The 20,275-nt window shown below is 46.5% G+C and overlaps 1 protein-coding gene across 1 annotated transcript in view; it reads left to right on the plus strand.

The window, feature by feature from the left end:
- The window catches only part of Mypn (myopalladin), an 88,235-nt gene extending 74,602 nt beyond the window's left edge, over window positions 1-13,633 (plus strand). The window contains exons 18-20 of the mRNA XM_045137793.1: window positions 3,717-3,882; window positions 9,314-9,447; window positions 12,369-13,633. Of these exons, the coding sequence (XP_044993728.1) occupies window positions 3,717-3,882; window positions 9,314-9,447; window positions 12,369-12,538 (470 nt within the window). The 3' untranslated portion in view covers window positions 12,539-13,633. The remainder of the gene's footprint in view (window positions 1-3,716; window positions 3,883-9,313; window positions 9,448-12,368) is intronic.
- The last annotated feature ends 6,642 nt before the right edge of the window (window positions 13,634-20,275 follow it).

Consider the following 20,275-nt stretch of genomic DNA (forward strand, 5'->3'; position numbering starts at 1 on the left):
CTCTCATATAAAATAAAATGAAAAAACAATAAATAAATAAAAACAGTGGGCTGGAGAGATGGCTTAGTGATTAAGGGACTTGCCTGCAAAGCCAAAAACTCAGCTTTGATTCCCCAGGACCCACGTAAGCCATATGCACAAGTTCGTTTACAGTGGTGAAGACCTTGGCATGCCCAGTCTCTCTCAAGCAAATAAGGAAAAATAAAATAATCAAACACAATATATATATATATATATATGTATGTATGTATATATACACACACACACACTTTTTAACTCTCAAAAAAAAAAAAAAAAAGACTTCTTTTGGCCAGAACCTCATATATTGGGGCTCCAACATCTATGTTTTAGAAAACAGTGGGGAAAAGGTAAAAGCCTGCAGCCAATATATGCTTGTAAAATGAGTTTTTTTTCTTTTCTTTTTGTTTGTTTTTTTCAAGGTAGGATGCTGGGATTAAAGGCATGCGCCACCACACCTGGCTAGATGAGTTTTTTCTAATCCATTGGTGAGAAGAAATTGAGAAAAGGATTCATGGGGGAACTTCCACTGGCCTAGTGAGAGGAACGGCATGTAGAAGACTCTGTTTTCTTTTCCTTTGAGACAGAGTCTTATGTATCCCAGGCTGGCCTCAGTCTCTTTGTGTAGCTGAGAATGAACTCCTGATCCTCCTGCCTCCATCTTCCAAATTCTGGGGATTAAACTCCGGGCCCTGTTCATGCTAAGCCAGCACGGGTACACCAAGCTACATCACCAGTCCCTGATTTCCTGAGGGCTGGACATAGAGCTCCTTCATGGAGTACTTGCCCAGCAGGCACAATACCCTGTTTCCAGTTATTAATGCTGCATAAAACCACACACCTAAAATCTGAGAACTAAGCAAGTGGAGGCAGAAAGAGCAGAAGTTCGAGTTCATCTTCTGTTATACAGTGTGTCAGTTACCTTCTCATTGTGGGACTAAGTACTCAACCACAAGCCCCTGTGGAAGGAATTGTTTATTGTGGCTTACAGTTTTGAGGGGAAATCTAGCATGGCAGGAGCAGGCAGCCAGCACCACCCCCTCACATCAGAAAGGAGGAAGTAGAAAACACGAGCTGAGGGTAGCAAGCAAGGCTGGGCTGTAACACCCCAAGGGCTGCCTCCAGCAAGGCTCCATCTCCCAAAGGCTCCACAATCTTCCCAAACAGCACCACCCACTTTGGATTAAGAATTCAAACACATGAGGCTATGCTATGGGGGACATTTTACCTTCCAACTACATGTAGTGAGGCTTAACCCAGCCTGGGGTACATGAGACCTTGTTTCAGAAAGAAAGGAAAGGGAAGGAGGAGAAGGGAAGGGAGGGGAAGGGAAGGGAGGGGGAGGGGAAGGGAGAAGGGGGAGAGAAGGGAAGGGCAAAGGGAGAGAAGGGGAGGGAAGGGCAAAGGGAGGAAAGGGAAGGGAAGAAAAGGGGAGGGGAGGGGAGGGGAAGAAAAGCAAGGGAAGGAAAAATATTATGTGATAAAAGTCACTTTTGCTGTGCATGGTATAGGGTTATGCCTGTAACCTTAGCACTCAGAAGAATGGGGCAAGAGGATCACTGCAAGTTCCAGGCCAGCCTGGGCTACAAAGTGAAATCCTGTCTCAAAAACAAAGGGCTGGAGAGATGGCTTAGTGGTTGAGGCGCTTGCCTGCGAAGCCCTAAGGACCCATGTTTGACTCTCCAGATCCCATGTAAGCCAGACGCACAAAGGTGAGGCAAGTGCAAGGTCACACATGCCCACTAGGTGGTGTAAGCATCTGGAGTTTGATTTCAGTGGCTGAGACCCTAGCACACCAATTCTCTCTATCCCTCTTTCTCTCTCTCTCTAAAAAAATAAAACAAAACAAAAAAACCCAGTTACTCTTAAGCAATAAAAGAAACTCCTTTTATGCCACCATTCCTGACACTGACATCCATGTGTGTGGCCAGATCCTAGCATGTCATCTCTCATGGAATGTCCGTAGAGAGCTGGCCCATTTCTTTCTTTTTGGTTTTTGAGGTAGGGTCTCACTCTAGCCAGGCTGACCTGGAATTCACTGTGTAGTCTCAGGGTGGCCTCAAACTCACAGTGATCCTCCTGCCTCTGCCTCCCAAGTGCTGGGGTTAAAGGTGTGTGCCACCACACCCTGCCTTTAACTTATTTTTTTTACAACTTCCATAATTACAGATAATAAACCATGATATTTCCTTCCCCTCCCCCACTTTCCCCTTCACAAGTCTACTCTCCATCATATTGGCTCCCTCTCTCCATTTGTGTCTCTTTTACTTTGATGTCATCATCTTTTCTGTCTATTGTGAGGGTCTTGTGAAGGTATTGCTAGGCACTGTGAGGTCATGGATATTGAGGCCAGTTTCTGTGTGGACAGTTGCATTGTAAGGAGTTGTACTCTTCCTTTGGCTCTTACATTCTTTCCACTCTCTCTTCCGCAATGGACCCGGAATCTTGGAGGGTGTGATAGAGATGTTTCAGTGCTGAGCGCTCCTCTGACAGCACTATTGTGCCTCTTGGGTCACCCCAGTGGTCACTGCTATCTGAAAAGAGAAGCTTCTCTAACCAAAAGCAGGAGTAGCATTAATATATGAGTATGAATGTTAAGCAAAGTGCTTATAAGGCAGTTTGGTGACAAGAGCAGGCGTTACACTTCTAGGGCTCATGACCGCCCCCACCATAGGCTTTTGATTAGGTTTTCTGTTCCAGACATGTATTCCCTCCCGTAGAGTGGGCCTCCAGTCCAATTAGACAGCAGTTAGTTTCCCCCATAACAAACATGCCACTTTACACCCATTTGGTCACTTGGCCTGCCTGGCTAAACTTGAGGCTTGCAGTGTCCACTGTTTTCACCACTTATGACTTCAGTCTCCCATAAGGCCACATGCAGCGCAGCTTTTCCCAGCTTTCTGTCAGCTGGTCTCCAGGGAGGAGGTTTTCAGCTCAGCTCCAGCTTGATTTCTCAGTGACCATGCAGGGCACTGAGAAATTGTCTTCAGCAATAGGGTCTTACGATCTATTCCTGGTGGGAAACCAAAAGCCTTGGCAATGGCCTGTAATGTTTTAGGGGAATCAGGGACCTCCCTGACCAACAACTCACAGGCAGGTATCCCATCCCTGGCACTGAAATTTTTCTAGTAATAATCTATGGCTTTTGGGTGTGCCACTGTCCAAAAGAAGTAGGTTTCCATATGACTTCTTTACATCCTCTTAGATTTTGATTACCCCCCCCCCCACACACACACACACACCTGTCTTTTACTCAATCTCTTCTGACCTCACTTAGGCCATTGCAACCCCAGTGATCTGTTCTTCTAGTTACATATGTTCAATACCACCCCCTGAAGTCCTCCCCCCTGCCCCCTCCCTCATAACCCCTTTCTAGCTTACTGCCCTCTGCTACCAATTTTTACCCCAACTCCCATACAAGTCTAAACACTTATAGCTAGGATCCACCTATGAGAGAGAACATGCGACATTTGGCTTTCTGGGCCTGGGTGACCTCCCTTAGCCATTTCTTTCTTTCACCCTGCTTGGAGCTTTATTAAGGCGGGGATGCTCATTGGGGCGCAGCAAGTGTTCTGCCCTGGAGACGAGGTCGTGCACACCTTCTCGGGTAATATTTTGGGATAGAGTGAAGTTGAGATACAAACCTCAGGCATTGTTACTTAGGCAGGGGAAAAAGTGTTGTTCCTTCTCTTGTTCAGCCAAAGAAGTAAAGAGAGCACCTGTGATCCTGGAGAAGCTGCAGAACAGCGGGGTCCCCGAGGGCCACCCGGTGAGGCTGGAGTGCCGCGTGATAGGCATGCCCCCGCCCGTCTTCTACTGGAAGAAGGACAACGAGACCATTCCTTTCACCAGAGAGAGGATCAGGTATAACTGCCCCTCCGCATGGAGCTCCGTGCTCAGGGAGGATTGATGGGCCACATAACAAGTCTGCAGCCCTTTGAGCCTGGCTTCTTTCGTTTAGCATAGTGTTCTTGAGTTTCATTTATGTTATTGTGTGCACCAATAATATATTCCTTTTTTGTTTTTGTTTTTTTCATTTATTTATTTATTTATTTGAGAGTGACAGAGAGAAAGAGGCAGAGAGAGAGAATGGGCGTGCCAGGGCTTCCAGCCACTGCAAACGAACTCCAGATGCGTGCACCCCCTTGTGCATCTGGCTAACGTGGGTCCTGGGGAATCGAGCCTTGAACCAGGGTCCTTAGGCTTCACAGGCAAGTGCTTAACCGCTAAGCCATCTCTCCAACCCATGGTTTTTGTTTTTTTGAGGTAGGGTCTCACTCTAGCCCAAGCAGACCTGGAATTCACTATGTAGTCTCAGGCTGGCCTTGAACTCACGGCAATCCTCCTGCCTCTGACTCCTGAGTGCTGGGATTACAGGCGTGCGCCACCATGTCTGGCTTGTTTTTGTTTTTGTTTCTTTGTTTTGTTTTGGTTTTTGTGGATTTTTTGGATGTCGGGTTTTGCTCTAGTCCAGGTCAACCTGAAATTCACTATGTAGTCTCAGGGCGGCCTTCAACTCACAGTGCTCCTCCTACCTCTGCCTCCCAAGTGCTGGGATTAAAGGCGTGCACCACCATCCCTGGCTGATATATTCCTTTTTAAAAATTTTTTTTATTTATTTGAAAGCAGAGAGAGAGAGAGAGAGAGAGAGAGCAAGAGAGAATGGGCATGCCAGGGCCTCCTGCCACTGCAAACAAACTTCAGATACATGTATCCCCTTGTGCATCTGGGTTTATGTGAGTACTGGGGAATTGAACCCGAGTCTTTAGGCTTTGCGGGCAAACACCTTAAGTACTGAGCCATTTCTCCAGCCCCAAGAATGTATTCCTTTTTTGATGCTGGGCACTAGTCTGTCGTGTGGTTGTTTCAGAGTTTCATGTGGGTACTAGGGAATCGAACCTGAGTCCTTTGGCTCTGCTGGCAAGCACCTTAACCACTAAGACATCTCTCCAAACCCTGTTTCATGTTTTAAAACTTAAATTTAAGCCAGGCATGGTGGTGCAAGCCTTGAATTCAAGACTTTGGGAGGCAGAAGTAGAAGGATCACTGTGTTTGAGGCCAGCCTGAGACTACGTAGCAAATTCCAGATATATATATATATTGGTTTTTGCAGGTAGGGTCTTGCTCTAGCCCAGACTGACCTGGAATTATTCACTATATTTGTTTTGTTTTGTTTTTCGAGGTAGGGTCTCGCTCTAGCTCAGGCTGACCTGGAATTCACTACAAACTCTCGGGGTAGCCTCGAACGCATGGCAATCCTACTACTTCTGCCTCTCAAGTGCTGGGATTAAAGGTGTGCGTCACCATGCCAGGGTTGGAATTCACTATGTTATCAGTCTCAGGGTGGTCTCAAACTCACAGTGATCCTCCTATTTCTGCCTCCTGAGTGCTTGGATTAAAGGAGTGTGCCACCACGACTGACTCAAAAAAATTTTTTTTTTTTTGGTTTTGTGAGGTAGGGTCTCGCTGTAGCCTAGGCTGACCTGGAATTCACTATGTAGTCTCAGGGTGGCCTCAAACTCACAGCCCAAAAATATTTTTAAAGTGAGTGGAACTGGACTTGGTTGAGATGTGACCCCATGGCTCTTAGTCTTTGGTCACATATTGGAACCCCCTGGTGAAGTTCTAGAACTCCTAATACTTGGGTCTCCACCCAAGGTTCTGATGTCATTCTCTGGAAAGTGGCCTGGGATTCCAATGCACGGCCAAGGTTAAGAGCCATGGCTGTAGAGAAAAGAGGAGAAGGTGGCTGCTTTGCTCCTGAGCCACAGGAAGCCAGATGCTGCCCAGGGCCCCTTGCTTACTTTACGAAACGCTGTTTCCCTGTCTGCACTGTCGGGTAGTCTGCCTCTGGGCCCTCTTTGTGGTCCTCTTTCCCACAGCTCCCTAACAACGATCTTGTTAAAATTTCCAACTGTGTGGAAAAGAGATTTTTCAGGCCAGACATCATAGCGTTACTTCTTACACCTGTAACCCTCCTACTCAGAGAGCGGGAGGCCAGCCTACTAGTCTGCAGAGGGAGTTACATAATAAGACTCTGTCTTAAAACAAAAAAAATGAGAGGGCTGGAGAGATGGCTTAGCTATTAAGGCGCTTGCCTGCAAAGCCTGAGGACCCATGTTCAACTCTCCAGATCCCACGTAAGCCAGAGGCACAAAGGTGAGGCAAGGACAAGGTCTCACATGCCCACTAGGTGGCACAATCGTCTGGTGTTCAATTACAGTAGCTGAAGCCTCGGTGAGCCCATTCTCCCTCCCTCCCTCTGTCTCTCTTTCTCTAAATTAAAAAAATATATATTTAAAGAGCTAGAGAGACAGAGAGGGAGAGAGAATGGGCACACCAGGGCCTCTAGCCACTGAGAATAAACTCCAGACGCATGCACCACCATGTGCATCTGGCTTACGTGGGACCTGGGGAATCGAACCTGGGTCCTTGGGCTTCGTAGGCATGCACCTTAACCACTAAGCCATCTCTCCAGCCCTAAAAAAAAAAAAAAAAAAAAAAAGTATTTTTAATGAGAGAGAGAGCCAGGCATGGTGGTGCATACCTTTAATCCCAGCACTAATGAGTTAGAAGGATCACTATGAGTTCGAGTACATCCTGAGACTACATAGTGAATTCCAGGTCGACCTGGGCTATGGTGAGACTCTACCTCAAAAAACCAATAAATAAATAAATAAAATAAAAAGTGAGAGAGAAACTCTATATGCTAATGTAAAAATAAAAATGGCAGGAGAGGGCTGGAGAGATGGCTTAGCGGTTAAGCGCTTGCCTGTGAAGCCTAAGGACCCCGGTTCGAGGCTCGATTCCCCAGGACCCATGTTAGCCAGATGCACAAGGGGGTGCATGCATCTGGAGTTCGATTGCAGAGGCTGGAAGCCCTGGTGCACCTATTCGTTCTCTCCCTGCCTCTTTCTCTCTCTCTGTCTGTTGCTCTCAAATAAATAAATTAAATAAACAAAAAAAAAATGGCAGGAGAGATGGTGTTGCAGTCAGGTTTGCATTGCTGGCAAAAATCACCTGACCAAGAGCAGCTTGTGGGGGGAAAAGGGTTTATTTTAGCTCACAGACTTGAGGGGAAGCTCCATGATGACAGGTGAAATGACAGCATGAGCAGAGGGTGGGCATCACCTCCTGGCCAACATTGGGTGGAAAATAGAACAGGAAACTGTCTATAACACCCATAAGCCCACTGCCCAAAATACACTGCCTCCAGGAGGCATTAATTCCCAAATCTCCATTAACTGGGAACCTAGCATTCAGAACACCTGAGTTTATGGGGTACACCTGAATCAAACCACCACAGATAGTTTAGCAGTGAAGGCCCTTACCTGCAATGCCAAAGGACCTAGGTTCGATTCCCCAGTGTACCCACGTAAAGCGAGCTACACAAGGTGACACATGCATCTGAATTTGAGGCCAGGCTGAGCTCTAGCAAAAAAATACATTAAAATATTTTTAATTTTTTTTTTTTGAGAGATAGAGTGGCAAATAGAGAGACAGAATGGACGAGATAGGACCTATAGCCATTGCAAATGAACTCTTGATGCATGCACCACCTTGTGCATCTGGCTTATATGGGCACTGGGGAATCAAACCTGAGTCTTTTGGCTTTGCAAGCCCAGGCTGTTCTGGAATTCACTATGTAGTCTCAGGGTGGCCTCGAACTCACAGTGATCTTCCTACCTCTGCCTCCCAGTGCTGGGTTTAAAGGCGTGCAACCCCACACTCTGCTCACCTGTAAAAATATTTTTAAAAGAAAAAGAGAAGGCCAGAGAGATGGCTTAGCAGTTAAGGCACTTGCCTGAGAAGCCTAAGTACTCATGTTCGACTCTCCAGAACCCATGTAAGCCAGATACACGAGGTAGCACATGTCTGAAATTTGTTTGCAGTGGCTAGAGGCCCTGGCATGCCCACTCTGCCCCCCCCCCCCCGCTGTCCCTTTCTCTCTCTCTCTCTCTCACATAAATAAAAATAAAACAAGCCGGGCGTGGTGGCACACGCCTTTAATCCCAGCACTCAGGAGGCAGAGGTAGGAGGATTGCCATGAGTTCAAGGCCAACCTGAGACTCCATAGTGAATTCCAGGTCAGCCTGAGCCAGAGTGAGACCCTACTTCGAAAAACCAAAAAATAAAAATAAATAAATAAATAAAATAAAAATAAAACAAAATAAAAATTAAGGTCCAGAGAGATGGCCTAGCAGTAAAGGCACTTGTTTGCAAAGCCTAAGGACTCATGTTCGACTCTCCAGGTCCCACATAAGCCAGAGGCGCAGTAATGTAAGTGCACAAGGTCACACATGCATCTAGAGTTTGGTTGCAGTGACTGAGGCACTAGTACACCAATTCTCTCTCTTTCTCTTGCATTAAAAAAAGAAAAAGAAAAAGCCAGGTGTGGTGGCGCACGCCTTTAATCCCAGCACTCAAGAGGCAGAGGTAAGAGGATTGCCGTGAGTTCGAGGCCACCCTGAGACTACATAGTAAATTCCAGGTCAGCCTGAGCTACAGTGAGACACTACATTGAAAAACCAACAGAAAGAAAAGAAAAAGAAAGAAAGGATGAAAGAAATAAAGAAAGGAGGGAGGGGGAGGGAGAAAGGGAAGAAAGAAAAGAAAAGAAACAAGATACAAAGAAACAGTGATACAGAGAAAAAGATGCTTTAGGGAGGAAAAGCTCTAAGAACTTGCCTAAGCCATAAGGTTGATTGAGATGCTTCTGCACCTAAATTAAAAGCTGGTACAGGGGCTAGAGCGATGGCTTAGTGGTTAAGGTGCTTGCCTGAAAAACCTAATGCCCCAGGCTTGATTCCCCAGGACCCACATAAGCCAGATGCACAAGGTGGCACATGCATCTGGAGTTCGTTTGCAGTGGCTGGAGGCTCTGGAGTGCCCATTCTCTGTTTCTTTCTTTCTCTCTCTCTCTCCCTAAAAAAGAAAGAAAGGAAGGAAGGAAGGAAGGAAGGAAGGAAGGAAGGAAGGAAGGAAGGAAGGAAGGAAGGAAGGAAGGAAGGAAGGAAGGAAGGAAGGAAGGAAGGAAGGAAGGAAGGAAGAAACAAAGAAAGAAACAAAGGAAAAGAAAAAGAAAGAAACAGTATGGGTCGGGCATGATGGAGCACATCCTTAATCCCAGTGCTAGGGAGGCAGAGGTAGGAGAATCACTCTGAGTGTGTGGCCAGCCTGAGACTACATAATGAATTCCAGGTCAGCGTGGACTAGAATGAGACCCTGCCTCAATAAATAAATAAATAGATAAATAAAAGTAAAAAAACACTGCTATGTTCTCTCTTTCCTCCAGTATGCACCAGGACACAACAGGGTATGTCTGCCTCCTCATTCAGCCAGCCAAGAAGTCAGACGCTGGTTGGTACACACTGTCAGCCAAGAACGAAGCTGGCATCGTGTCGTGCACTGCCAGGCTGGATATCTATGGTGAGTTGTCATCGCCAGTGTGTGGTGGTCAGCTTTAAAACCATCTTAACGGCACTCAGGCAGAGGGAGGAGGATCGCAGTGAGTTCAAGGCCACTCTAAGACTACATAATGAGTTCCAGGTCAGCCTGGACTAGAGGGAGACCCTACTTCAAAAAACAAAAAAAAAAAATTTTTTTAATTTAAAAATTCATCAAAAAAATGTGCCCATAAAGAAATTGGATAGAGAGCTGGAGAGATGGCTTAGCAGTTAAGGCGCTTGCCTGCAAAGACAAAGGACCCAGGTTCAATTCCTCAGAACCCATGTAAGCCAGATGCACAAGGGGACGCATGCATCTGGACTTCATTTGCAGTGGCTGGAGGCCCTCGTGTGCCCATTCTCTCTCTCTCAAATAAACAAATAAAAATTTAAAAAAATGTTAAAGAAATTGAATAGATTACATAGCATTTTTGAGTACTTCTGAGATTTTTGTTTGTTTGTTTGGGCTTTTATTTTTTATTTATGTATTTGCAAGCAGAGAGAGAGAGAGAGAATGGGTACTCTAGGGCCTCAAGCCATTGCAAATGAACTCAAGATGCATATGCCACTGTGTGCATCTGGCTTTAATCTGGGCACTGGGAAATCAAAACCAGGCCTGTAGGCTACACAAGCAAGTGCTTTTAACCACTGCCATCTCCCCAGCCCCCTCCTTACATAGTGTTTTGTGTTGCTGAGTGTTGAATGAAGGGCCTCACACATGCTAGGCAAGCAGTTCCCCTTTGAATTACAGCTCCTTCTTACACTTTTTTGTTCATTTGTTTGTTTCTTGAGGTAAGGTCTAGCTCTCTTGTTTGACTCTCCAGATCCCACGTAAGCCAGACACACAAAGGTGACACATATGAACAAGGTCACACATCTGTGCTAGATAGTGCACGTCTGGAGTTTGATTGCAGTGGCTGGAGGCCCTGGTGTACCCATTCTCTCTCTCTCTCTCTCACTCACTCTGTCTCTCATAAAAAATAAATTTAGGGCTGGAGAGATGGCTTAGTGGTTAAGTGCTTGCCTGTGAAGCCTAAGGACCCCGGTTCAAGGCTCGATTCTCCAGGACCCATGTTACCCAGTGCGTCTGGAGTTCATTTGCAGTGGCTGGAAGCCCTGGCGTGCCCATTCTCTCTCTCTCTCTCTCTCTCTCTCTCTCTCTGTATCTATCTGCCTCTTTCTCTCTCTGTCGCTCTCAAATAAATAAATAAAAATGAACAAAAAAATAAAATAAAATAAATTTAATTTCAGAGCCAGGCATGGTGGCTCACACGTTTAATCCAAGCACTTGGGAGGCTGAGGTTGGAGGATTTCTGTGAGCTGTAGGTTAGCTTAGGCTACAGAGTAAGTTCCAGATCAGTCTGGACTACAGTGAGATCCTGCTTCAAAAAAATTTTAATTACAGAATCTAGTACCAAAATATATAAAGCTATACATTGGAGAAGCAAAGACCAGCTATAACTCTCTGAAAACATTTAACAAAATAAAGCTATTAAATAAAACTTTATAGATAACCCAAATAATTAATATTATAGAATATGTACATTTCAGAATATTTGGAATAAATAAGGGGAACTGGAGCTGGAAAGATAGTTCAACAATTAAAAGTGCTTGCTTGCAAAGCCTGGCAACCCAGGTTTGATTCCCAGTACCCACATAAAGCCAGATGCACATGTCTGGAGTTCATTTGTAGTTGCAAAAAGTCCATACTCACTCACTCACTCTGTCTGCCTTTTTCTCTTTGTCTTTCAAATAAATAAATAAATGTTAAAGAACAGCTGGTCATGGTGGCACACGCCTTTAATCCCAGCACTCAGGAGGCAGAGACTACATAGTGAGTTCCAGGTCAGACTGGGCTAGAGCGAGACCCTATCTCGAAAAAACAAAACAAAATAAAATAATAAAGAGAGGGGTGCTGGTGAGGCTGTAGCAAAGTGGTTGAGCACTTACCTAGCATATGCAATCCCCGGCACCACCAAAAAATCAATCAAGATGTTAGAGAGAACCAGGCACATGTGATCTCAGCTCTTGCGAGGTAGATACAGATGGATCAGGAGTTGAAGGTCACCGTTCTGCATAGCAAGTTGGAAGCCAGGCTGTGCTACATGAAACCCTGGAGACAGGCAAAGACGGGTATAGAGAGGGGTTAAGAGATGCCTGTTAGCCAGGCATGGTTGCACATGCCTTTAATCCCAGCACTCAGGAGGCAGAGGTAGAAGGATCGCTGTCAGTTCAAGGTCACCCTGAAAGTAAGTTCCGGGTTAGAGTGAGACCATACCTCTAAAAAACAAAAGAGAGAGAGAGAGAGAGAGAGAGAGAGAGAGAGAGAGAGATGTCTGTTAGTGGAATGGATATATAAATAAATTTTTATTTATTTATTTGCAAGCGGAGAGAGACGGAAGAGAGACAGAGAGAATGGGCACACCAGGGTCTCCAGCCAGCTCGGGAAAGAACCCAGGGCTTCATGCTTGCTAAGCAAGCATTGTATCAACTGAGCTGCATCTCCAGCCCTGGCGGGGGAAGTAAGTAAGTTAGTGAGTGAGTGAGTGAGTGAGTGAGTGAGTGAGTGAGTTAGTTAGTTTGTTAGTTAGAAAGAGAGTGAGAAAGAAGCAGTTAGAGAATGGGCCCGCTAGGACCTCCAGCCGCTGCAAACAAACTCCACACGCATGTGCCACCTTGTGCAGCTGGCTTAGGAGGGTGCTGGAGAATTGAACCCGGGTCGTCTTAACTGCAAAGCCACCTCTCCAGCCCCCACAGGGAAGGTTTCAGTGCTCCCTTTGATCAATGAGAGATACATTGCAAAGCTCTAGCAAGCCCATAGGAGCAGCGTGGGCAGAAGGGCAGAGCACCTCAGTTCCAGGCTCTATTGCTTTGATCTTAACACGTGATTTGTTCCACTTTCAGCTCAGTGGCACCAGCAGATCCCAGCGCCCATGTCCATCCGGCCCAGCGGCAGCCGCTACGGCTCTCTCACCAGCAAAGGACTTGACATATTTTCTGCCTTTTCCTCCGTGGAAAGCACAATGGTGTACTCAAGCTCTTCGCGGAGCGTGGTGGAGAGCGATGAACTCTGAGGGTGCGCGGGGTGCCTGCTGTGAGACAGGGCGCCCTGCGGAGGGGGCTGGAAGACAGGCCACAGCCCGTGGCTTCCAAGCGGCTGGATTTGAGGCGGTTCCCACCCCGCGGGACCTGCAGCAAGAAGGCCTTTGAATGAGTTGCCTGGGGACTCTGTAGTCTCTGCTGAGGGAAAGCTGTAGGGCTGGGCTTCTTGAACACTCCAGCCAAAGTATGAGCAGACAGCACAGTGAACCAAAGATGCCACACCACTGCCATCCTCCTCTAGGAGAAAATTTAGCATGTCCCCCTCCATGCCCCTACATTCTGTTAGGTATGTTTAAGCAATTAGGGGCCATGTGCCTGGGCTGAGAGAAGTTAGACAGAAATAACCTTAGGCTATAACTAACTCGTTTCACAGTGCCAAGGGTGAAGGGAAGGAAGTCACCGTCCCCTTTCATGAATGACATCCAATAGCAGTTGTTCTGGGTGACTTTATATGAGGTCGTCTTCCACTTAGCACTAGGCGAACACGTGACACACATCCTGGGTGCTGAGCCACATAATCAGGTGTCCAAGTGTGAGATGTGACATAAAAACCACCAGACACCCTATGTTGCCCGATGCCCTTATTCTGTGGCCACAACAGGGCTCTACCAATGTGTCGACACCACTTTTCTTGGAAATGGTTGGATTTTCTTTCTGTCTTTGCATATCCTTGGACTCTAGAACTACAGGGTCGTTAAGCCAATTAGAACTAAACACCTCATGAGGGCTCACTTTGAACCTGCCGGCTGCAATTGTCACTTGGAAGATGTCACTTGGAAATACCACCTACCGTGCAAAAAGGGCAGGAAGGAAGGGAGAGATGCACCCCAGGCGAGGGAGGGTTAGAAGAGCATTGGGTTCTCAGCATGGTGGGAGAAAGGTTTCCAAAACCTGCAAAATGATTTCAGCTCATTGATGAAATTGCTTTTCCCACATAAAAAATGCAATTCTGAACTGGGCATGGTGGCACACGCCTTTAATCCCAGCACGCAGGAAGCAGGGGTAAGAGTTCAGGGCCACCCTGAGACTCCATAGTGAATTCCAGGTCAGCCTGGGCTACAGTAAGACCTTACTTCAAACACCCCCCCAAAAAAAAAGTGAGAAAGAAAAAGAAAGAAAGAAAGAAAATACGATGCTGGGCTGGAGAGGTGGCTTAGTGGTTAAGGCACTTGCCTGCAAAGTCCAAGGACCCAGGTTCGATTCCTCAGAAGCCATATAAGCCAGATGCACATGGTGGCACATCAGACCCTGGCGCGCCTATTCTGTTCTTCTCTCTCTAATAAATATAAATAAATAAATACATAGAAATAAAATAATTAAAAAAAGAATACTATCCTCTGTGGGCAAGTGGAGGGAAGGGGACTATGCATCTTACTCTAGTCTACCTACTCAAGACCTGCCTCTCGGGAAATTTGAAGTGTAAATTCACATCAGTATCCATCCCCAGTTCCTAGACAAACTCTTGGCACAGAGTCCACACTCAATGCATATGTTCTGGTGGATGAATTTTACACTGGACACAGGTATCAATCTATAATTCACACTCCAGTCCAAAAGCACCCTGGGAATGGTGGCCACCTGTTTGCTGTAGACTCACCAGGGAAATGGACTGGAAATTTCTATTGTCAGTTCCCTTTGGTCAGATCTCTGGTGTTCTGTGTACCAGGCCCCCCTCAGCTGGCATCCTACTCAAGTGATTTAGCTAGAGATAGTAACTGCTTAGAAGAGCTTGAAATTTTCTTCGCTTCAAGGCAATGATTTCCAGTACAAAAATAAATTCATTCACTCCAAAAGGCATTTGTGTGTCTGACTCTGTATGAGAAGCTATGTGAGGACACTGTGGGAGACCCACCACCACAAATAAGACACAGACTCTGGTCTCCATAGCTTACAGGGTAATTAAGAAAAAGGTGGAGGGGTCTGGAGAAATGGTTTAGCAGTTAAGGCGCTTGTCTGTGAACCTAAGGACTCATGTTTTACTCTCTAGATCCCACGTAAGCCAGACGCACAGTGCCACAAGCACAAGGTCTCACAAGAACACAAAGGGGCACATGCGTCTGGAGTTAAACTGCAGTGGCTGGAGGCCCTGGCATGCCAATGCTCTCTCTCACTCTTATATTAAAAAGAGAGAGAGAAGCCAGGCGTGGTGGCACACGCCTTTAATCCCAGAACTCAGGAGGCAGAGGTAGGAGGATCACCATGAGTTCAAGGCCACCCTGAGACTACATAGTGAATTCCAGGTCATCCTGAGCCTGAGTGAGACCCTACCTCGAAAAATAAAAAAAAAAAGAAAGAAAGAAAGAAAGAAAGAGAGAGAGAGAGAAAGAAAGCAGGCAGGCAGGCAGGCAGAGAGAGAGAGGTGGAAGCAGGTATGGTGATGCACACCTTTAATCCCAGCACTCAGGAGTCAGAGGTAGGAGGATCAATGTGAATTCAAGGCCACCCTGAGCCGACATAGTTAATTCCAGGTCAGTGTGGGCTACAGTGAGACCCTACCTTGAAAAACCAAAAAGGAGGAGGTGCTGTTTAAGGAAGGTAGAATCCTGCTTTTGGAGTCAAAATCTGTTCTTTAACAAACAAGTTTCTACTGCCTTCCATTCTGTTTGCCTGTTTTGTTTTTCGAGATAGGGTCTCACTCTAGCCCACGCTGACCTGGCATTCACTCTGTAGTCTCTCAGGGTGGTCTTGAACTCATGACGATCCTCCTACCTCTGCCTCTCTACCAGTGCTGGCATTAAAGATGTGCGCCACACGGTGTAGGACACACGGCCCAGTTAGTGCCCTGAATTATCTCAAGACTGTCAACATTTCACTCTGCAGGACAATCACTGAAATGCGAGGCTCAGAAAGATGATTATAGCCAGGTGTGGTGGTGCAAGGCCTTTAATCTCGGCACTGAGGAGGCAGAGGTAGGAGGATCGCCATGAGTTTGAGGCCTCCCTGAGACTACATAGTGAATGCCAGGTCATTCTGGACTAGAATGAGACCCTACCTCAAACAACCAAAAAAAAAAAAAAAAAAAAAAGAAAGAAAGAAAAAGATGATTCAAGGGGCTGGAAAGATGGCTCAGTGGTTAAGGCACTTGCCTACAAAGCCCAACAACCCAGGTTCAATTCCCCAGTACCCATGTAAAGCCAGATGCATGCTGGCACACACATCTGGAGTTCATTTGCAATGGCTGGAGGCTTTGGGTTGCCTATTCTCTCTTCTTGCAAGTAAATATTAAAAAAATAAAGATGATTCCAACATAAAAAAAGATGTGTGCCATGCCCAGCCATTCATTTTTTTGGGGGGGGGAGAGATTTATTTTGGCTTGCAGGCTCGAGGAGAAGCTCCACTATGGCAGGGGGAAATGATGGCATGAGCAGAGAGTGGACATCACCCCCTAGACAACATAAGGTGGGCCACAGCAACAGGAGAGTGTGCCAAACACTGCCAAGGGGAAACTGGCTATAAAGCCCATAAACCCGCCCCCAACAATACACTCCCTCCAGGAGGCATTAATTCCCAAATCTCCATCAGCTGGGAACCTAGCATTCAGAACACCTAAGTTTATGGGGACACCTGAACCAAACCACCACATTCCGCCCCGGCCCCCATAAACTGATATCCATACATGATGTAAAATACAATGCATTCAGTCTGACTTTAAAAGTCCCCATAGTTTTGCCGGGCGTGGTGGCGCATGCCTTTAATCCCAGCACTTGGGAGGCAGAGATAGGAGGATCACCATGAGTTCAAGGCCACCTGAGACTACATGGTTAATTCCAGGTCAGCCTGGACCAGAGTGAGACCCTACCTAAAAAAAAAAAAAAAAAAAAAAAAAAAAAAAAAAAAAGTCCCCATAGTTTTTATCAATCCCAATGATGTGGGTCCCAGGGACTCCTAACTTTTTGGATTCATAGCAACAGGGCTCGGCTACATGCAGGCTGCGGGCATAGTGGATGAGAAAGTCTTTGATCTCCTTCTTGGTAGCTTCATGCACATAGTTCTGACAACAGGACTGTCGGATTATTAGATCTGGGCCACACGCAAACCACTCCTTGCTCAGAGGCAGAAAAGGCTCTAGAAACCCGCATAGCAGCACAGCTCGCCCACCTCCAGCGCCTCGCCTGTTGGCAGTGCGCCACGCCGCGTGGCTGTCTTCTTCCCTCTCCAAGACCCGAGCAGACCAAAGCGGACCCTTGGACAGCAAGGGGGACCGCGTAACAGATCAGAGCTCCTCACCGCGCGCTGCCGACACCGGAAAGACTCACTCTGGTTTTTGTTTTTGTTTTTGTTTTCATAACTTAAAACAAACTAAATGTGGCATGCACCCCTGTAATCCCAACACTTGAGAAGTGGAGGCAGGAGGATCAGGAGTTAGTTCAAGGCCAGCCTGGACTACACGAGACCCTGCCTATCTCAAAATACAAACAAAGGCTGGAGAGATGGCTAAGTGGTTAAGGCGCTTGCCTGAAAAGCCTAAGGACCCACGTCCGATTCCCCAGGACCCACGTAAGCCAGATGCACAAGGTGGCACGTGTGTCTGAAGTTCGTTTGCAGTGGCTGCAGGCTCTGGCCCATTCTCTCTCTTTCATAAGTTAAATAATTAATTTCTTTAAAAACACATTTCCGGGTGTGTTAGCACACGCCTTTAATCCCAGCTCTCAGGAGGCAGAGGCAGGAGGATCAAGGTAGTGTCTCAGTCTAGCCCAGGCTGACCTGGAATTCACTATCTGGTCTCAGGGCGGACTGGAACTCACGCGATCCTCCCACCTCTGCCTCCCGAGTGCTGGGACTAAAGATGTGCACCACCACCATGCCTGGCCCCAAATCTCTTATAACCAAGAAGCACCTTTCAGTTCTGAGACTGCGTCTGGAGTTTATATAAATGACATCATCATCATATCCGGTCTGTAAAGCATACACATTTCCCAACGAAAATAAATTATTTCTCTCTAAAATCAGCTTTTTGAGTATTTCTTTAATCTGTTGTATTCTGTGAAGAACTAGGATATGCTGTGATTAGACACTAGGTGGCGCTGTCTCACTCAAAATTTGACGGCTGGATAATTGTCCGCTCTGGGGACTGTCCTGTGCCTGATAGAATATTGAGCGTCCTTGACTTCTCTCCGCTGGATGCCTGGGGCAGCCCCTCCCAGGCTGTGGTAACGCCAGCCTGCAGACATCACTGTATGTTTACCGGGAGGCAGAGTCTTTGTTCAGAACTGTTGATAAACGTATCAGTGCTCCTTTTCAAGAATTCTATTAGGGCTGGGAAGATGATTTAGTAGTTAATGCACTTGTCTGAGAAGCCTAAGGACCCAGGTTCGATTCCCGAGGAACCACATAGGCCAGCTGTACATGGCACTGCATGCACCTAGAGTTCGTTTGCAGTGGCTGGAGGCCCCGGTGCACCCATTCCTCTCATTAAAAATGCTGGAAGCCCTGGCTCGTCCATTCTCTCTCTCTCCCTCTATCTGTCTTTCTCTCTATGTCTGTCTCTCTCAAATAAATAAATTAATAATAATAATAATAATAATAATAAAAGGCTGGAGAGATGACTTATGGCTTAGCGGTTAAGGCACTTGCCTGTAAAGTCCAAGGACCAAGGTTTGATTCCCCAGAACCCATGTGGGCCAGATGCACATGGCAGCACATGTGTCCGGGTTTCGTGTGCAGCAGCAGCTGCAGGTCCTGGTGCACCCATCCTCTCTCTCTCTCTCTCTCTATCTATCTATCTCTATCTGCCTTTCTCTCTCTCAAACAAATATAATAAAGTTAAAAAAAATTTTTTAAAGAATTCTATTAGAAGCCAGCCATGGTGTCATATGCTTTTAATCCCAGCAGTTGGGAAGCTGAGGTTGAGGAATCATTGTGAGTTCAAGACCAGCCTGGGCTACAGAGAGCCTTTCAGGTCAACCTGGACAACAATGAGACCTTGCCTCCAAAAAAAATTTTTTTTTTCGGGCTGGAGAGATGGCTTAGCGGTTAAGCGCTTGCCTGTGAAGCCTAAGGACCCCGGTTCGAGGCTCGGTTCCCCAGGTCCCACGTTAGCCAGATGCACAAGGGGGCGCACGCGTCTGGAGTTCGTTTGCAGAGGCTGGAAGCCCTGGCGCGCCCATTCTCTCTCTCTCCCTCTATCTGTCTTTCTCTCTGTGTCTGTCACTCTCAAATAAATAAATAAAAAATTTAAAAAAAAAATTTTTTTTTTCAAGGTAAAGTCTCACTCTAGCCCACGCTGACCTGGAATTCACTGTAGAATCAGGCTGGCCTCTCTCTCTCAAATAAATAAATAAATATTTCATTAAAAAATAAGGTAGATAATCCTAGCTCTCAGAAAGATGAGGTAGGAAGATCTCCATTAGTTGGAGGCCAGCCTGGGCTACAGAGTGAGTTCTAGGTCACCCTGGGGCTACAGTGACATTCTATCGCAATAATAATAATAAATAACAACATTGAAAGTGATTGAGGAAGACACCCAATGTTGACATCTGGCCTGTGTACACATGGCCATGTGTGCCCACACATGTATGAATATGAATATACACATGCAAAACACAATAAAATGGAAGCAATCACTTTCTTGTCTTCATATACATATACATATAAATTTTATTTATTTATTTTTTAGTTTTCCGAGGTAGGGTCTCGTTTCAGTCCGGGCTGACCTGGAATTCACTATGTAGTCTCAGGCTGTCCTCAAACTGACGTCAATCCTCCTACCTCAGCCTCCCAAATGCTGGGATTAAAGCTGTGCACCATCATACTGGCGATTTGTCTTTAAATCTGGCTGAGAGCCCATACAGGAAACTAAGTCACAACATTCCTGCTGATAGCAGCCTTCTCCTACGTTGCTTCTCCCTCACATTCCCCCAAAGTACCTTCCAAGCCGGGATCCTGGGCGGCCTGCCTGCCTATGAGCTATCTAAAAGTTGGTTCTAGACTGGGCATGGTGGGGCACGCCTTTAATCCCAGCACTCGGGAGGCAGAGGTAGGAAGATCGCTGTGAATTCGAAGCCACCTTGAGATGACATAGTGAATTCTTGGCCAGCCTGGGCTAGAGTGAGACCCTACAAAAAAAGAAAAACAAAAACAAAAAACATTTGGTTCTAAACACAAAACTGCCAGAGTATCCAGAAACATGAGCAAATTCACTCATAACGGCCTTTAGTCAAGGTCCCTTCCAAGGTCCACTAATGACTAGTTGAAAATCGCTGTGGGGCTGGAGGGATGGCTCAGTGATCATGTGCACTCTTCATGAGGGCCTGAGAGGGACTGAGACCTCCAGAGTTCCAACCTCCAGATCCCATGTAAGTAACTGAGCATAGCCACGCCGGCCTGTAACCCCAGTTCCACAAGGGAGCAGAGATGGGAGAATCCTCAGAGCCTGTAAGGTCCAAATCAGTAAGAGACTCAGGATCAAAACAAGATTGGGCGGTGGAGGTGGGGGGAACAGCTGGAGGGATTGCTTAATGGTTAAGGTGCTTGCCTGCAAAGCTAAAGGTCCTTGGTTCAGTTCCCCAGGACCCACGTAAGCCAGATGCACAAGGTGGTGCACACGTCTGGAGTTTGTTTGCAGTGGCTGCAGACCCTGACATACCCATTTTCTCTCTCTCTCTCTCTCTCTCTCACTCTTTCTGCCTCTCTCTCTCTCTCTTTCCTTACAAATAATTAAAAAAAAAAAAAAGTTGGGCATGGTGGTGCATGCCTTTAGTCCCAGCACT

The sequence above is a fragment of the Jaculus jaculus genome, chromosome 18, assembly GCF_020740685.1.
Source record: "Jaculus jaculus isolate mJacJac1 chromosome 18, mJacJac1.mat.Y.cur, whole genome shotgun sequence".
Classification (NCBI taxonomy): domain Eukaryota; kingdom Metazoa; phylum Chordata; class Mammalia; order Rodentia; family Dipodidae; genus Jaculus; species Jaculus jaculus.